This window comes from Mirounga angustirostris, unplaced genomic scaffold, assembly GCF_029215605.1.
Source record: "Mirounga angustirostris isolate CCGP_5_RB_7025 unplaced genomic scaffold, mMirAng1.0.hap1 SCAF_15, whole genome shotgun sequence".
NCBI lineage: Eukaryota > Metazoa > Chordata > Mammalia > Carnivora > Phocidae > Mirounga > Mirounga angustirostris.
In genome coordinates, this window is record NW_026991723.1 from 60,391,621 (window position 1) to 60,411,005 (window position 19,385).

Consider the following 19,385-nt stretch of genomic DNA (forward strand, 5'->3'; position numbering starts at 1 on the left):
TCCACAGTCTGGCCAGTGGATCAGCCAGTACCTGCTGTGAAGCAGGGCAGGCTCCATTCCTCCCCAGAGCCTCAGTTTCTCCATCTGCAAAATGGGGGTTATAGCACCTTCCTTACAGACTGACTCTAAGAAGCAAATTAACTAGGGGTATAAAAATGCCCTTAAGTTACAAAATACTTACATAAATGTAGGAATCAGTTGCTCCTACAAGGCTATATAAAGAGTAAGTCTTGCCACAAGTAAGGCAGAGGAAATTCAGGCATGAGCCTGAAGACTGTGCAGCCTGACGGGGGGATGGTACAGTGGCCAAAAACAAAGCTCTGGATCCAGTTTTGAATCTCACCTCTGCCAGGTGGTATGGTGGTATGACCTTAGACAAGTTACTTAACAGCACTGTGCCTCAGTTTTCTCGTATGTAAAATGGGAATGACAGCAGCACTTACCTCCAACGATTTGGTGTGGAGTAAGAGTTAATGCATATATAAAGCACAATGAATAGTGCCTGGCTGAGTATGTGTAATGGAAGCACTGGCTAATACTACTATGTGGAAAGCTCCCTCAATTGAAATGACGATGTTTTCTTTACTCAAATGCCTCCTCCTCCAAGAAGACTTCTCTGCTTCTCTGTTAAAAACAAAACAAAACAACAAACCTCCACCCTCCTCCTCCTTACCCTGCTTCTCCTTTGGATCCATGGAACCAAGGTTCTGCCCAGAACAGCCTCTGTGCCAGGATGGCTCTCAGCCCACCTACACCACTTTGTTTATTGATAAATTCTGCCATACAGATCTCTGTTCTCACCTGCTTCCTGTATCCTCACCAATAAGCTCCTTATGGGCAGGCACTACAGACCCCCTGGCTCATCCCTGTACCCATACAGCTCCTGAGAGTCGCCTGTATATGGCAATTCCTCAGTCAACACAGGCCAAACAGAAGTTATAAAGTCAGGGCGGCAGAGACCGCAGCACCCTCTGTCTCCATCCTACAGGAAACCCATGGCCACCATTCAGAATGCCGACAGGTGCTACCATCAAGCCAGCCAGCATCCCAGCTCTCCGCTTCAAAGCTATAAATCCCAATTTATTTTCTAGGGCCAAGCCTGACCTCCCCCTTCTCCCACAGGCCACTACCTCTTGGCTCTCCCAGCACAAGATGTAAAAGTCAGCTCCAAGATAAACTGCCCAGGGGAGTGTTTCACACAGGCTAAGTTGAGCTTTGCTAAATGACCAGAGGAAGCCACACCTGTTTCAGATTTGCCCTTTAACACCTATTTTATGGGTCAGAAATGCTTTGGGGGTGGGGAGAGGACGAGGTCAAGTCTTGGGGGTTAAGTTGGGGGAAATCAGTCCTGTTCCGAGATTGTCAGATTAGAAGACGGTCACCTGATCTCCTTTAAGGAAACTTAGGTTCCTTGTTGATAAGTCCAAGGTGCCATTAGTTTTTTCGTTTTTTCTTAAAACAGCATGCACAGCCTCACCAATCCTTGGAGGAGGGAATGCTTGGTGTTACAATGAGAAGACGTGACAGTTACAAGACACACGTTTTGTGCAGCTGTCCCTTGGGAAGTGCCAACTCTGCATGCAGAATTTCTCTATAAAATAATTCAAGGGCTGCATTAACATCTCATTTATGGAACTCAGAGGCAGATGGGGGAGGGAGAGAGAAAAGCCAGCTCTGGTGCTTCTTCTGGGGACCACCAAAGCCCAGACTGAAAGGGGTGGGAATTCAGGCAGAGGGGTGCAAGAAGAGGAACATTAAGTGAAGGGAGGAGACACATAACGCACATTCCAGTAAATATCAGAGCCTTACTATCTCCATTTAAATCATGGAAAATAGAAAAATTGATTAAAAAAAAGCCTATAAACTTGGAATTCAGATCGCACAGATATGATCCTGGTTCTGTCACTTGGTAGCTGTGGGACATCAAGCAAATCATTAACCTTGAAACCTCAGTTTCTTTATCTATAAAGTAAGGGCAATACTACCTGTGGTAGATGGGATTAAACTGAAGGCCTTGATTAATGGCCTGCCTGTATCCCTGCCCTTTGCCATGCGACTCTGCAACTCTTCCTCTCTCCTTGAATCCTGGTTGGCCTTGTGACTTGCTTTGGTCAACACAAAGGGAGCAGAAGGGACAGTGTGCCAGTTTCCAGCCTCAAGAAACCTTATGGGCTTCTGTTCTTTTAAAACACTGCCATGATCATATGAACAAGGCTAGCCTGCTGGAGACTGAGAGACCATATGGAACAGAATCCAATTGTCTCAGTCAAGACCATCCTAACCCAGCTACCTGCAAACAGGTAAGAGAGCCCAGCAAGGATCAGCAGGGCTGCACATCCACCCTGAATGGACCACAGATGCATGTGTGAGCCCAGCTGAGACTAGAAAAACCAGAAAACTGAGATGCGTGGGCTTGTGGACAATAATAAAGGCTTATCATTTTAAGCAGGGGTTGGAAACTACAGACCATAGGTTGGCTGCCTGTTTTTGTAAATAAAGTTTTATTCAGACACAGCTATGCCCTTTATTTAATATATTGTCTATGGCTGCTTTCCAGCTGCAAGGACAAAGTTGAACAGTTGTGATGAAGACTGTCTGGCTTTCAAGCCTAAAATTATTCATTATCTGGCCCTTTAAGAAAAGTTTGCCAACCCCTTGTTTAAAATCACTGAGTTTGAGGTGATTTGTTATGCAGCAATAGCTAACGGATACAGTATCTAAACCTCTTCTAGAGTGACCGTGAGGATTAAATGACCAATTAAGTGGTTAGCATGAAGCCTAGAGAATATTTCTCTACTGGGGAATCAATGGAAAAAACCGAGTTTGATAGGCATTTCTCTCGCACAACTTTCAAGGGACAGGACTTCAAAGGAGAAAGTATCCCAAGCCAAACCACAGATACCAACTTTGGCTCTTACCTTTTCCATCAATTACTTTCTAAGAACTTGAGAATATGTCCATTAACCAAATGGAAATTGACAACTCATGTTTGACTCGGGCTTCAATCAAGCCATACATCAATGATTGCATGTGAAAAGGCCCAAAAGACCAGTTACAACTCCCCAGCAAGGCACATAAGACACTCTTTTCCCTTTCTGACTCCAACCTCCCTCTGTAATGCCCCCACCACACCTACTCTGCTGAGCCTCCAGCCATTCCCTCCCAAGCCTCCAGGCCCTGGCACAAGCTGTTCTATCCCTTCTGCATGGACAGCCCTCCCCCCTCATCCCTGCCTAGGAAATTCCCACTCATCCTTCCAGAGTCAGCTCAAATGTCGCCTTCTCCTGAAAGCTCTCTTGGACTTCCCAGAGTCGAGGCCTTACCAGCCCCTTGCACACACTTCTGTTTTGGCATTCCTTAGGTCTCCTTGGCGGTTATCTGTCTCCCAGACTAGACCTTGAGAAGCTAGTGTTCAACTGCAAAAGAGAATCTTCCTTCTTGGAAAGCTGAAGCTGGCCACCATTTATTCTCTGAATATCCCCTGTCTAGCAGGCTGCTCAGAAACTGTTTGCTGAATGTTTAAAAAAAAAAAAAAAAGGTTAGACATGATATTATTCTTTAGGAAACATGTTATTTAACTCAACCCTGTGGATGCTGACAAAATATAAAGTGTTGGTACACATTAGCATGTATTTAAAACTCGGGAAACTGATGTCATCATGCATCTTGACTTTCTCAGTTGTGGTGGAAACATTTACTTAATTATGATAAAAGAAACAAGACTTCAGCAGAAAACGTAACGGGATGAGACCTGTTCGGCTGCACAAAGGGAGACCAACCAAGTAAGTTACTGGCTTCTTCTGTCATGGTTACTTTTTATAAAGACAACCCGAAGGAATGATATTTCTACTGACCAGTTTTGTTCTCTCTTCCTGGGAGCTCAGGTCCTCACAGTCTCTCACCTGGACTCTAATTGTCCCCTAACACTGACCCCATCCCCCACTGTGGCAGCTCAATCATGGCTGAGTCCGTCCCTTTCTCGGCTCACCAGTTCCAAGGACTCCCTGTGGGGTCCAAACTCAGCCCCCCACCTATTTGATGTCATCTCTCATTCCCCAATGGAGGCCCACTGCAAGAAAGCTCTGGTTTCCAAGAACACACTCCATACTGAAGTTCTGTATGTACATGTACACACATACATACCCACACATGTACATGCACGCAAACTTACATCCGCACATGTACACAGAGCCCTGACACAGAAGTGCTGCTGCAGGCTGTAGCGGCCCCTTCCCCGGCACTGAAATTCCATTTCCATCTCTAGATCCAGCTCAAAGCTGCCTCCTCGGTAAAGACCTCACAAAATTCCCCAAGACAAAACCCCGGGGAAACAAATGATGAAGATAGTGTGTGACAATCTCGTCCAGAGACTTAGGCCAGAGATTACTGACTAGTCTTCTGCAGCCTTCATTCCTTCCCCCTCTTTCACATGATTCTGAAAGGGATAATGCCCAAGACTGGATGCTCGGGAGGAGGGGGTGTACTCACTGGGAGAATAAAATAATGCCTCAGTGTGACATAGGGAGGCACGAGGCAGGGCCCCCAAAGATAAACCACAGTGGGAGGTGGCACTGGAGGCAGTGAAAAGACGATCTGTGGACCAACAGCTTCTACCCCACACCACAGTAACTCCCAACTCAGGCCTGATGTTAAAAACAAATACAGGGCCTGGCACATAGAGTGGGAGTGTGGCCGAGGCATTCATCAGCCTTATGGGTTCTTTTTTTTTTTTTTAAAGATTTTATTTATTTATTTGAGAGAGAGAGAATGAGAGAGAGCACATGAGAGGGGGGAGGGTCAGAGGGAGAAGAAGACTCCCTGCCGAGCAGGGAGCCCGATGCGGGACTCGATCCCGGGACTCCAGGATCAAGACCTGAGCCGAAGGCAGTCGCCCAACCAACTGAGCCACCCAGGCGCCCAGCCTTATGGGTTCTTGTCTTATCTCTGACAATTGACAAAAGGAAGCTGGGTCTGAGATTAAGCGGGGTACTAGAAGTGGGTTTTCCTGGATCCATGGGTGAGTGGTAGAAGGAAGGCTCCGAGGTGTTCAGGCCTGGATCTATACAGTATGCCTGGCCTTCCAAAAGCTGTCTGGCCGAAAATAATGTGAAAACCAGGCTGCATTCAGACTGCCTGACCAGGAATGGGGGGTGGGTGTTGGCCCCAGATGAGGAGACAGCCCCACACAGGGCAGAGAGGAGAGGACCTAGAGTCTCTGCATCCCAAAGCAGTTCCAACCAGAAGACCCAGGGGAAGGGTTAAGGAGAAGTCACTTACATAACGGCCCTCAAAAGTGTGATAGCAGAATCAGCAGCAAAAGATCACCTAGGAACTTGTTAGAAATGCACATTTTCAGGACCCACAGCAGGCTTGATGAATCGGTTTTAAAGAGCCCTCCAAGTTCTGGTTTGAGAACCACTGCACAGTGTGACCCTCTGTGGCTGCCTCCCCTCTTCCTCTTTAGAAAGAACATCTGGTAGCTGAAACTCCTGTCTCTGGATCAGAACAATTTCTCAAAAGATCAAAGGGCTCAAAGTCACAACCCAGTAAGTGAAATGCAGCCAAGAGAGATAAAAAACAAAAAAACAAAAAAAAAACCCCATAAATCCCTTCATTTGCCCTCACTGTGCTTAGCTTATAAGGTCCTCCCTAACCTGGGCCCTGCTGTTCCCCTGGGGTCCTGCACAACTCTAACCTCTCAATGCCAGCCACAGGCACTTTATCTGCATCTCCTCAAGTGCCAGGCTTTCTTTCGGGAGCCAACCACAGTCACTGCCCCTCCCCCACAATAAGAGCCCTCCCTGACCACTCCCACCTCAGCCCTCCTGTAACAGCACCCCCATCACAACACTCATCATCCACACTGCAGACTGGGCCACAAAATTCATGAGGGACTGCTCCAGCACCCAGCAGGGGAGGGCACAGGAAAGACCCATAAAAAATACTTGATGGTGAGAGGCGCCTGGCTGGCTAAGTCAGTGGAGCATGCAACTCTTGATCTTGGGGTTGTAGGTTTGAGCCCCACACTGGGTGTAGAGATTATTTAAAAATAAAATCTTAAAAAAACAAACTTGATGGTGAACAAAGCCAACTCTCAAATACACTTGACATTCTAGCTATAAGACATTTTATTCCTCAGTATTTGAAATACTCTTAATTGTAATTGGAAAAAAAAAAAAGTCTACTAAAGTTTTGAAAGCCAGAAAAGAAAACTTTACAAAGCAGTGGGAGGGAAAGATTTGCCCACCAGGAAGGTAGCTGTGGAGTAACAAGGGGGGCCCAGGAGTCTAGCACCATTTGCTGGGAATCTCTCCATCTTCAGAGGCAGGGCCTTGCTCAAACCAACCATATGCAGGAACTTCAGATTCTCCCAAGCCAGCCCCTAGCCAAACCTGAGCCACATATAAGGCAGCAGGGAGCCTCTTTGGTGTTTCCCTCACAGATCAACCACAAGCCCTTGATCCTGGGGGCTCCCAGAGAGATATCCCCCTCCTCCAAGGCAGCAAGCACCTGGGAGGCCACCTGGCTCCCAGGTTCTTGTAGGAAACCCTGAGTCCATGCTTCCAAGGTGTGCCCCCAAACTGGCTCCAGGGACCGCCCACCTTGCCTTTAGCAGATCCAGAGAGGAGGGGATACTCTTGGGTGGGACCTCAGAGAAAAATCCAGGCAGAAAAATAAAAAGAAGGGCATCCCCTTACTTCTCCTGCCTAGAAAATAAAACATCCCTTTCCAAGCACCAGCTGGCAGGTAGGAGCCTGCCTGTCTCCTGTCTGGACATCCAGTCCTAAAGGGAGCTCAGGCTCTCAGTCTTCCCCAGCCCACGCCTGGGCAAAAGTTTACCTTTGGGAAAAGGTGGGGGTGATGGGGAGAACAAGAGGGACATGAGCCTGACAGGGCGCTGGGCCTCAGATGTAATCAAAACACTGCCTTCCACCATAAGTAGACAGAACAAGTATTATTTTATGGGGGAAGGGAGGGTGCAACAGGAGTGTGAAGGGGGAAGAGAGGGGTCCAGTCTAGCTGTAATTGGCGTGCTTCAAAGAGGGGGATCAAAATGGCCTAATATGTTAGGGGGGTTGTCACAAAGTGGTCCCCCTCATTCCTGGGACTGTATGGGGTGGGGGGTGCGATCAGGAAGAGGTGAGGATTGGAAGGGTGAGTCTCCTTCCAACTGATGGACTGGCGGACCGGACCCCCTTGTGCGCGCGGCGGTGGGAACTGACTTGTCCAAGTGTAAAGCTCCTGGAGGCAGCGTATTTCAACCGGAAAAGCATGCGTGGGGGTTCCCAGGGCAGCTCCAGTACAAAAGGCCGCTCGGATTTGGAAACCTGGCGCGAGGGGTGGGGCAGGGCAGGGCTTTTAGAGGGATTTACATATATACGTTTAAAGACAGCCGGTCCGGATCTGCCGCTGAGAATGCTGTGTAATATCGGGCGAGTCCCTTCCCAGCTCTGGACCTCAGTTTCCCATCTATAGCATGGTGGGAGGGAGAAAACAAAAAACAAAACACGCTCCTCTAAATCCCTGCCAGCTCTGACTTTCAGACTTTAGGTCTTGGGGGACGGACGGGCTGGCTGGGTCTTTCTTGGACAAGGTTGGTAGGACGCTCTGGTCAGGTTACTTCCGAAGGAGGCACCTGGCTGTGGGCTCAGAGAAAGGACGTTTTAGGAGCAGCAGGTAAAAGAGTCTGTGTCAGAGGCCGAGGATCCAGAGGAAAGAGCGTGCGAGAGGGAAGAACTGGGAAGCAGCGTGGGAGCCCTTACCCCAGGGTCCTAGCCCGAAGCTAATGAAGAAACCAGAGCGTTGCCTCAGTCTCCCCGTGCGCGCAGTGGCTCAGGAACCTGGGGTGAGAACAAGGGGTGCCTTACCTTGTCCTTTTTGCCGGCCCCGCTCTCCTCCGCGGCCGAGGCGGCACACTTGTTGAGCAGTTTCTTGCCACCGCAGGCCGTCGGGCTCCAGGTGCGGCCGCCCGAGCAGGCACCCCCCGGGAGGTCTCCCGCACCGCCCGCGGCGCTCTCCACCTTGATGAGGCGGTGCTTCGGGGAGATGTAGCGCACCTCGGCCGGGGTGGCTGGCCGCCGCTCGCTGCTGCTGCGGTAGAGGTGCGGGGAGCCGGAGGACGACGACGAGGACGCGGCGGCGCCTGCACCGGAGGAGGCACAGCAGCAGCCGGCGGCGCCCGACGCGGACGAGGCTGAGAAGGCTCGCTGGCCCCCGCCCGGCTCCCCGCCGCCGCCGCAGTAGTCCAGGCGGCACATGGCGCGCAGTTTGCGCAACGACGAACCGGGCCCGTTGTAGGGGTCCTCAAAGTCGCGCTCCTTCTGTGCGCGGTAGGCGCGGATGAGGTCGCTGGTGCTGCCGCTGTCGTCGGGCAGCGATCCCGACGAGGTTGAGAAGCAGGAGGCGGTAGCCGGACCGCAGGACGCCGAGGCGCCCGCCGGGGCCTGCGGCACAGCCTGGGGGGGCTGCGAGGGCCGCTCGCCCCGGCGCCGCTGCTCGCGGTAGTCCGGCCGCGGCGGCTGCGGGGGGCTCTTGGTCTTGCTGTTGCCCAAGCTGAAGTACTTGTTCAGCCACTTGGCCATGGCGAGAGGCCGCCTAGGGCCGCGGCGCGGAAGCCCGGTCCGCCGCCGCGGCCATTCGGGGAGCAGCGCTGCGGCCCAGGTCTCTCGGCGCCCCGGCCCCGGCGGGGGGCGTCCGGGGCGCCCGCTCTCGACGCCAAGTTCAAGTTCTCTCCGCCGCCTCCTGCCGGCCGATCCCGGCTTCCAGCAGCTGCAGCACCGCCCTCCGCCTCTGCCTCTCGCCGCCCGGGCTTCGGATCTCTCGCCCCTCACGGGCGCGTCTCATGGGATCCCGGACCGCGGCCCCGCGGAGAGCGAAAGGCCCGGGCGCCCCCCGCCTGGGACGCTCTGGCCGTGCGCTCCGCCGCGGAGCGCTCTCCTGCCCCGTCTGAGCCGCAGCCTCCGCCTGGGCCGGGATCTGCGGCTGCTGCGGGAACTTGTCGGCGTCTTTGGCCCCCCTTCTTCCTTCCTGAGAGCGCTGGGAGAGCCCGGCCCCGCAGCCGGCGAGCAAGCAGGAGGGAGAGCGAGCGAGCGACGGAGGGAGGCAGCCGGCGCCCGCCCGAGCCGCGCGCCCGTGCCCGTCCCGGCGGCGCCTGCAGCTGCCGCTGCCGCTGCCGCCGCCTCCCGAACCGCCGCGTGTGTGACACCCGGGCCGCCAGAACCCGCCCCGCGCCGCGGCCCCGCCCTCCCTGGGCTCGCGCGCGCGCCCCGCCCCCAGCCCGCCCCCGCAGGCCCCGCCCCGCCCCCCACGAGCCCGGCCGCCAGACCGCGGCCTAAGCCCCGCCCTCCTCGTGCCTGGGTCTTCAGCTGGCGCAACTCTCCACCTCAGCACGCGCCACCACCCGCGGCCACCTCGGCGCCAGCCCCGGGGTGGCGCCTGAGGGCACCGGGGTCCGGCGGCCCTCCTGGCCCCGCCTCGCTCGCAGCCCGCCGGCGCCTGGGGCGTGAGGTTGCCAGCGTGAGCCCGCCGCGCGCAGGGGCCAGACCCGTGCGCATCTCCTGGTGCCCGCGCGCTGTGCACTTCAGGGACCCACTGTTGGGGGCGGGGCGCGGGGGTGAATTATCCCGGGACATTGCTAGTTTACAGTGTGACTCGCGCGAAGAAAGTGCGGCCCTGGGGCCCCTCCGGGACAGGGTGCCTTATCGACCCCTCTTGAAGGGACGGAGACTCCGGTTCAGCCCCCGCGTGCCTGATCTTCGGAGGAGTCTCTCTGCCAATGAGCGTGTTAGCAGTCCGGCTGACGGAAGCGGCCTGGAGGGGCGGCGGGCCGGCCCGGCACCAGTCTCAGCGCCCGGCTGAGAGGAGGCAGGACGTTGGCTCACCTTCTCACCTCTGAGGAAGTCGGGGCTTTAACCCCGCGCACCGCCGACCTGAGGCCCAAAGGAGGGCCGGCCACCCAGGTGGGCCGGGCTGCCACTTCCCGGTCAGGTGGAGCCGAAATGATGTCATTTCCACCAGTTTCTACTTTGCAATTTAAGATCGTGCTTTGATTATTAACCAAAGCTGAGGAAACTGAGACCGAGGCAGGGGCGCAGCTTACCCAGTGAAGCTTTTCCTGGGAGGCGCAAGGCTCCCGGTGGAGCCGGAAGAGCTGCCTGGAAAAGAGGTAACTGCCACTAGAGCCGGTCCTCCTTTGAGTTTGGCCGCCAAACCCCAGAATATGCTTTACCCTAAGGTGTGAGAACTGAGACCCGAAGTCGCAGGAATTCTCTAGGAAGGCTGACTTATAGGACGACAGCCCGCGTCCTTAATTATCTCCACTTGCTACCTGTGTCTTAAGAGATGGGCTTTGGCGGGAGTCTTTTTCTGTATCCCCGTAGGAAAAGTGGGACCTGTTAGGGCAGGCAGAAGGGCAGAGGCTCTCGGAGGGGACACAGCCCTAGCCTCGCTGGTGGTGGAGGTCACATTCTCAGTCTGAGAGCCAGACAAGAAGCGCCTGAGAGCTGTCGCCTCTTCACTGCCTGAGGCCACAGTGGGGAAGGGGCAGAACCCAGACTCCAACTTGGGTCTTCCTCTGAAGGTTGTGCTCCGTCCACTCAGCCGCACACACTGATGTAATGGAATTGACTGCAAATTGTCCTTTTAGAATCAAGCCATTTGCTCTTTCCCTCTTTGGTCAGACAGGACTGTCATCCTCTATGAGCAAGTTAAGTTTTTTAAACCCACCATTATAACCCCCACAGTCACAGACACCATCTACGCAGCCCCTTCATTGCCTGAGATCTACGTACTTGGCATTTCTCAGGAAATAATCTAGGGTGTGTGTGTGTGTGTGTGTGTGTGCATGTGAGTGATGTGTCTGGGGAATGGTGGAAGAACCAGAAATTGACTTGGGCTAAGGTGTTTATTTTGGGTAACCTTAAACTTAAATATCTCAAATTACCCTTTAAATCACTCCTCTGCTGTATAAACAATTATTCTGCAAGTAAGGGAGGCCCAAATAGAAGAAAACCCAAAAGGCAAGTACATCCTCATTGTAAGCCCTATTTCTCAACCAACCTCAAATCCTCTCTGGCTCCCTCTCTTCCATTTCTGCTTGTAGGCCCAGTAAGGAGGAGCAGCTAGACACTGGCCATAGGCCAGGCCACTCAGGACAAGAAAGTCCTCTCCAGGGTCTGGAAGCTTGTTCCCTGCATGTGGGTTGCACATGGAAGAATTATCTCTGCCTTTTCCAAAGGTTTAGGAAGAGAAGTTATATTTCACAACTTATTTTTTCCATTTCACTTTCAGCAGACCATGGGGTTAGACCCACTTTTCCATGTGATGCCTCTGCTGGGGTATAATTTGCAAGCCAAAATTATTGTAATGCTATAGTATTATGCCAAGAACTTCCAGAGCACTTGTGTGTCTGCTCAACCCCAACACATTCCGTATATTATTAACCCTACTCATCAGCCCTGCAAGTTGGTGTTATTCGCAGTTTACAGATGGGGTAACTGGACTAAGGTAGTATTTACTTCAAGCAGGCAAAAACACACAGGTGTTTTCCTCTGGGAGCTGGTGGAGACACACCTTACAAGACAGATTCAGAAATAATCATTCTAAAAGGAAACAGAAAAGTTTCCTAAAGACAATATTGGAAAAGTAGTATGTCAAATGGTTGAAGAAGACAGGAACTTGTAGGGAAAGGATCAGAGCACTACAGGCAGTCAGAGCTGAACAGACTGTCCTTTCACAGAGCCAGTCACCCCACTTCACAGAGGGAAAATGGATGACTGAAAGGAAGAGATTAAATCAAGAGGCACAGCTGGGATTGGTACCCGGTCTCTTGATACCACAAATCCAACATTATGCCCATCACTGCCATTTTTTACTTTTAGCTCCACACCCCCCTGTTGCCCCGGCCCTTGTCCCTGATTTTCTTATTGGAAGGGTTCCATATGGCCCTGTTTCTGTTTCTGCCCTGTCTCAACTTCTCACTTTAGACCAAGGTGGGGACATGGCAGCTCTTTTTCCTGCATCCTCCTTCCAGTATCTGGAGGTAGGCTATGTCATTGATAGAGGCCTGGAGAAACAACAGACTCCTCTACTTCTTTCAGTTCAGGTCATCAAATGGTAATGTCAGTCTCCTGCTGTGTGCTGGGCCCCAGGGCAGGAATCTGGACTGGAATCATAGATTTGGGAGTCCTTAGTGCTCCAAGAAGATCTGAGGCAAAACTCTCAGTCATCCTTGACATCCTTCTTTCATTCCTGCTCCATCCAACCCTTCAGCAAGGAATAAGCAAAATCTTACCACTTCTCACCACCTCCACTGCTTCCACGCCAGCCCAACACTCCTTCATCTCTTGCCTGGATCATCACAGGCATCTGTTACCCATTTTCCTGCTTCTGTCTCAACACAGCAGCCAGTGATCCTATTAAAACTCAATCTGAGGGCGCCTGGGTGGCTCAGTTGGTTAAGCGACTGCCTTCGGCTCAGGTCATGATCTTGGAGTCCTGGGATCAAGTCCCACATCAGGCTCCCTGCTCAGCAGGGGGTCTGCTTCTCCCTCTGACCTTCTTCCCTCTCATGCTATCTCTCATTCTCTCTCAAATAAATAAATAAAATCTTTAAAAAAAAAAACAAACTCAATCTGATTACGTCCCTCTTCTGCTCAAATCTCCCATTAAATCCCCATGTCCCTAATAATAAATGCCAAAATTCTTATAGAGGCCCACAAGGCCTTATATGACCTAGTCCCCTCAAATTCCTAACTTCATTTTGTATTGTCCTCTCTCCTGCTCTAGCCAGGCTGCCTCTTCCTGGTATTCCTTGAACACTCTCGCCTTGGAGCCTTTGCACTGTATTTCCTCTGCCTGGAATGCTTTCCCTCAGCTGTCCGCATGGCTCATCCTTCACTCCCTTCAGGTCTGTATTTATTCATTTATTTTTTTTTTAAGATTTTACACAGGGGGAGGGGCAGAGGGAGAGGGAAAGGGACAAGCAGACTCCCCCCTGAGCAGGGAACCCTACGTGGGCTCGATCCCAGGACCCTGAGATCATGACCTGATCTGAAGTCAGACATTGAACCGACTGAGCCACCTAGGTGCCCCAGGTCTGTATTTAAATGTTACATGCTTAGTGAGGCCTCCCCTGGGCACCATATCTAGGATGGTTGTTCCCACTCAACACTTTCTATCCTTCCCAGCTTTATTTTTCTGAATGTTACCCAGACCCATTTCATGCACAGCATATTTTACTTATTTTTCTTGTTTATTGTCTTGCCCCACAATGGGAAAGAGATCTTTGCTTTTGGTCACTGCATATCTACAGTGTTCAGCACACTGCCTGACACCTAGTAGGCACACGATAAGTATTTGTCAAATGAACAAGTGAACGTGAATAGTTAATCATGGAGGGCAGAATGGCAGAGGGCTAAAGCTTGGCATCTCTGCCTTGGACCTGGTGCTAGTGGCTATTAACTTTGGTCTGGAGGTGGGAACATCGCAGACTTGCTGAGTTTTTGAAGCAGATGTGTTCTGGTGTTCTGTTCCCAGGCTGTTCTCTTAAGCAGAGGAAGCCGAATGAGGTTTATGCATGTCTTCCCAGCATCCAGAGCGGGTTCCAGGAAGGTTGTGGCATCCAGGTAGCCCTTTCACAAGAGTCCTGGTCATGCTGACATTCGAGGCTATCTGTGCGTCACTGAGCCAGCTCTGTTCTCTCCACCTCAGGTACAACTAATCTTAAGAATCTCATTATGGGTCCAAAGATAATCCTCTATATCTAGATTAAAGGCTGTGTTTTGACCATTACCACACATTGAGCATTGAGCCGACAGTTTAATTGAACTGTTTATGCCGCTGCCTTGATCTCTTCCCAGAGAATTTACAACTAATTCCGAGTGTCTCTGCGAATTAAGTGGGCCTCTCCCAACATGCTTTACTTGTAGTTTGCCTGTGCCAAATCCCACCTGTCCTTGTGTTACCCAATTATGGGCTCTCGCTCACAGCTGTCTCTGACCAGTGCCACTTCCAGTCCACTTCCTCCCTGAGGTGGCCATTAAGATATGGCTCTGAGAATGGCCGTATCCTAGGACAACCTCTGTGATACCTGCAACAGTAGAAAGGGGGGTGGAGGTGAGGATTGGCACAGGAGCAGAGAGGGTGTAAATCATACTGACTCCTTTGAAGTCACCTCCAGGCAACTGACAATAACCCCCTAACAAGAAAAGGGTACAAGTGTCTTTAGCACAGTTAAGTGTGATGGAAGGAAAAGAGCTCTGGACTGAGGTCAAGACTCCTGAGTTCTTATCCCGGCCCTCTTCTGACTTCCTATGTGACTTGGTGTTACTATTTATAAAATAGGAGCTGGCAGATCATTGTTTCCCATTCTGTGTTATGGAAGTGTCTAAGGGTAGGGTTGCCAGATCTAGAAAAAACAAAACAATAGCAAAAAAGGACATCCATGCAATAATTGGGACATACAGTGAAATATTATTCGTTGTTTATCTGAAATTCCAATTTAACTGGGTGTCCTATATTTATCTGTCCATGTGCGAGATAAAAAAGGCTCCCAACCCCTAACCCAGCCTCTGCTAATGAAATGGACAAGAGCAGATGTTCTTAACCCTGGCTGAACATTATAATCACCTACAGAACTTATACAGTACCCAGTGACCAGTCTGAATTCCAGACCAGTTAAATCAGAATTTCTGATGGATTCAGGCATTGTATTTTTTTTTAATAAAAAAAAAACTCCCAGCGGTGCCTGGGTGGCTCAATTGGTTGGGCTTCTGACTCAGGTCATGATCTCAGGGTTGTGAGATTGAGCCCTGCATCAGGCTCTGCGCTCAGTGGGAAGTCTGCTTGGGATTCTCTCCTCCCTCTCCCTCTGCCCCTCCCCTGCTCATGCAAGCGCTGTAAATAAATAAATAAAACCTTTTTTTTTTTTTAAAGGTTATTTATTTATTTATTTGAGAGAGAGAGCGCGAGAGAGAGCGTGTGCACCAGTGGTGGGGGGGCAGGAGCGGCAGAGGAAGAGGGGACATAGACTCCCCTCTGAGCAGGGAACTAGACTCAGGGCTCAATACCAGGACTCTAGGATCACGACGTGAGCCTAAAGCAGACGCCTAACTGACTGAGCCACCCAGGCACCCCAGATCAATCTTTAAAGAAAAACAATCTCCCTAGGTGAGTCCAGTGTGCAGCCAAACTTGAAAACCACTGGACTAGAGCAGAGATTCTCAAAGTGAGGTCCCTGGGCCAGAGCATCAGCCTCACCTGAGAACTTGTTAGAAATACAAATTGTCATTCTGACTTCCTGACCTTCAGAATTAGAAACTGGGGGTTGGGGCACCTGGGTGGCTCTGTCGTTGAGCGTCTGCCTTCGGCTCAGGTCATGATCCCAGGATTCTGGGATCGAGTCCCACATCGGGTTCCCTGATCGGCGGGAAGCCTGCTTCTCCCTCTCCCACTCCCCCTGCTTATGTTCCCTCTCTCGCTGTGTCTCTCTCTGTCAAATAAATAAATAAAAAATCTTTAAAAAAAAAAAAAAGAAAAGAAAGAAACTGGGGGTTGTGGCCCAGCAAGCCTGTTTCCAGGTAATTCTGCTATAGCTGAAGTTTGAAAGCCAGTTTGAAAATTCCTTAGAAAATTTTCAACTAATTTGCTTTCCAGCTAATTGCTTTGCAGTGATGCAAATCACCTGTCCTGTGGTGATTGCAGCATAAGTTATGGAGGTTGTGAACCTACTGGGTGCAGTAACTTTTTCAGTCCCAACTATCAGTCTGATGGCAGTCTTGAAGGCTACATTGGCACCTGGAGCTTATTGCCAGTAAGACAAATTAGGCCAGGAAGAGCCAGATGTGGACCAGAAATGTCTGAGGGCATAAAGTTCTGGGTCAGGCAACGTAAAGGCCCAGCCGAAGAGGCTGTGGAGCCCATGGGCAAGGGGAAAGTGGAAAGTGTGGCAGGAAGAAACCACAGGTGGGTGGTACATTAGGTCAGTCCAGGTCCCAAAGAGGCTGGGGGCAGTGAGAAATCAGGGATACCTCCAGGGTTGGTTAGGCCAAGTCACACTGCTTCTGTGAGGAACCGGGACCAGGGCAGGCCAGAGCTGATGTAGACTGGAGGAGGCGGGTGTCAGAGATGGAGAAGGGAGTCTATCCTTGCTTTGTTTTGTAAGAGGCAAGTAGTGTTCAAGAACAGAGCATCATTTTTCTGCAATTGAGGAGGACTTAAATGCAAACCTACTAGCACCACCAGGTTTTCTCTGGGGGTCTCACAGTCAGGTTTATTTGTTTCTGGGATGCCAGGTACCCAGGATATGTGACTGTCTTGTCCTTGAGAGACATCTGGAGGGCAGGTAGCAGGAGCTGTGCATTATTCATTTCTGTCCACCCCCAGGCTTTGCTCAGTGCCTGCCAAATGCTAGGCCCTGAGTGACTGTGTGTGGAATCGAATCCAATAGAAATCCCACAAATCACCGTTCTTAAGTATGAGTTATCACCTCAGACCCTAATAAAGCACACCACTGAGAAAGTCCAGACATTCTATATGCAAAACGGCACTTGTCACCCTTTGAGAATCATTCCAGACTCTCTCCTTCCTGTCTTTCTTTCTCCCTTCCTTCCACTGAACACCTCTCCTGTGCAAGGCTGGATATTAGACTGACCAGCTCTGCCATGAGAGCTTTGCGCTCTGTAGGGAAGAACTGAAAAAGAAGGCGTAGAGGCAGCAAACATTGAAACCTCCAAGATCTCACTTACCTGGGTTCTAATGTGAATGACTTTGTGCTAGTGTGTAAAACTGTAAATCTGGGGAGTTTAATCTGATTCTCCTCATCTCCAAAATAAACTTCGGAGTTCCTGAAAAGGTGAAATATTACTTTAAGCCCTATGGTTGGGAAAGTGATTTAGAACCTACACAGAAAATGTTCTTTTGATGCAATTTCCATCCTCTCACTTTAGCTGTAACATTTAAAGACAATTTTTAAAAGTCACTTTCCATGCATAATTTTCTCCCACTACAATTTTTTTCTTGAATTAAAATGGTCACCATGCTGTCATCTGAGGCTTTCCTGAGTGGATGCATTGGTCTTAGCCAAAGCCAGGAAAGAGTTAAAGTTGCAAATGGCCGTCTGTCATCTGTCTGGGTTTGGGGGTGGGGTGGGGGTGGAGACTGCCCAATTGTCTGTCCATTTCTTCCCTTCCCTAGGGCTGAGTGCAGGATGTTAAGTCTCCCAAAATAACTCAGACCCTGAGGGTAAATGCTTGCTGGGAGCTGGTTTGGAATAGAGGATTCTCCAGATCAGAGGGGAACTTTTCGAGGCCAAAAGATCTGATCTCCTGGGCTGAAAGAGAGAGGAGCCCAGCCACCTTCTAAACTCTAAACATCCACTAACCAGTCCTCACCAGGTCACAGGGAAACCAGGTGCCAGCTTCTTTCACCCACGTAGCATCCTACAGAACTATCATACCCAGACAGAGTCCTGTAAGGCCTGTGGGCACAGCTTGGAGAGGCACTGGCAGAATGGGGGCAGAATCTAAGTGAGCCCCAGGTCACTAGAATTTCTGGAGTTCTTGGAGTTTACAAGATGCTGTAGAATCATTGCTTATTGTACTTGTGCAGAGGAGGGAACTGTTGGTTTTTCAGCTTCCCTGAGTCATGGTGAATGAAAGAGATCCTTCTGACCAGTCCTCAGAGCCCACTCTGATCCCTTTGGTCCTAAAGTTAAGACAGTGATGAATTTGGGGGCTCTGGACTGTGGGTTTACTTCACCTCCAAGGCTGGAGCAGCATTTCATTCATATTCTTGGGGTCTGGACCTAGCAAAACCCAGAGAGTTTCCCGCTTTTATCTCTATGTATAATTCTATTTGTATTTCCATTTGCTCCCATTTGTGGACTTAGGCTCTAAACACAAGGATTCACTTCTCCAGTGGACGACTTTTGCTGTATAGTAGCACATCCACCATGGCCACTGTGTGGGTCGTGGTGCTCAGACTTGAGAATCACTTAGAAAACAGTGTTTAGAACGTACATTGCCAACACCACTGCAGAGAAGCTGACTTAGATCCTAGCGGTGGGGCCCAGGAATTAGCGTTTTTACATGAGCCACAGCTGATTCGGCTGAGATGGGCCAGGGGCCCCACTTTGAGAAGCTCTGGCTCATCTCTGAGCTCCAATCTGTGGCATGAGCCAACAAGTTGTGGTGGCGGCATTTCTGACTTTTGCTCCTGTGGTCTGATGTTCAGAGGGTCAGCCAGCCTGCATCTCAGGCAGGTAGGCAGGCTGGCTGTGGTGTGTCCCTGCAAGGCGACGTGTAGCCTCAGTTGTGCACTCAGCAGCACACGTGGTTGTTCTTATTTATCCTGAGCAAATCTACTGGGTTCTGAGAAGTGGAGATTAGGCAGAAGAAAGGGGGGGAGAACAAATGTGAACACTAACTGTGTTCTGGGCATCCCACCAATGGTATCTGCCAGCGTCCTGCAGAAACGCTCACAATAGGTGGTGACTGCCATTTTCCAGCTGAGAAGATGAGAACTCAGAGGTCACACAGCTAGTTGTGGTAGACTCAGGTCTTTCAACTTAAAGGCCTTCCTCTTTACTTGTCTTCTTGGGGGTTGGGAGGAGTGACTGCATTTATAATTTTTCCCTTTTTGTTTTTGAAAATTTCATAACTACAGAAAAATTGCAAGAATAATACAATCAACCTTATAGACTCTTTGTTAACATTTTGCCACCTCTGCACCCTTATCTGATTTTACTAATCCATTTGAGAATTTTGAAGCATTGTGTTGAATTACTCCTAAATATTTCAGCCCACCTCTAAAGAAAAAGGACATTCTTCATAAAACCACAATAAAATTATCATACTTGGTAAGTTTAACGTTAAAACACTGTAGAGGCCGCTTTTAGACAACAGGCTTGAGCAATGGAAATTCGATAAAGGTAGAAGGGCCCACAGCGACCACCTGGCTGAAGACAGGCCCATCATGCGACCCACGTCAAAATATCCATAGGCCCTAACTAACCAATGGGCTACTTACAACCAGGCACAGTTACTGAAAAAGGGAGAATTCCATCCCCATACCTCCTCACCTTCCCTCTTTATTTATTTTTTTATTTTTATTTTAAAAAAAATTTTATTTCTTTATTTGAGAGAGAGAGAGAGAATACAAGCAGGGGGAGGGGTAGAGGGAGAGGGAGAAGCAGATTGCCCGCCGAGCAGGGAGTCCAAAGCAGGGCTTGATCCCAGAACCCCGAGATCACAACCTGAGCCCAAGGCAGACGCTCAACTGACTGAGCCACCCAGATGCCCCACTCACCTTCCCTCTTTAAATATAGCCCCCACCCATGGCCTCATTGCAGACAGTCTCTCCTCTGCTACCCTGCCCCCACTCCCTTA

At 50.5% G+C, this 19,385-nt stretch overlaps 1 protein-coding gene and 1 long non-coding RNA gene across 3 annotated transcripts in view; one reads left to right on the forward strand and one right to left on the reverse strand.

Annotated features, from left to right (window-relative positions):
* The window catches only part of SHB (SH2 domain containing adaptor protein B), a 134,971-nt gene extending 125,761 nt beyond the window's left edge, over positions 1-9,210 (reverse strand). Inside the window, exon 1 of one of the 2 annotated variants that reach the window (XM_045882727.3) lies at positions 7,869-9,208. In XM_045882727.3, the coding sequence (XP_045738683.1) occupies positions 7,869-8,582 (714 nt within the window). In that variant the 5' untranslated portion in view covers positions 8,583-9,208. Of the gene's footprint in view, positions 1-7,868 lie in introns of both variants that reach the window. The other variant, XM_064579633.1, reaches the window with a different exon arrangement.
* Positions 9,211-9,361: 151 nt separating this feature from the next.
* On the forward strand, positions 9,362-14,691 carry LOC123849389 (uncharacterized). Its single transcript, XR_006792041.3, has 3 exons — positions 9,362-10,165; positions 12,787-12,907; positions 13,537-14,691. It is a non-coding gene; the product is annotated as an uncharacterized LOC123849389 (long non-coding RNA).
* Positions 14,692-19,385: the final 4,694 nt, after the last annotated feature.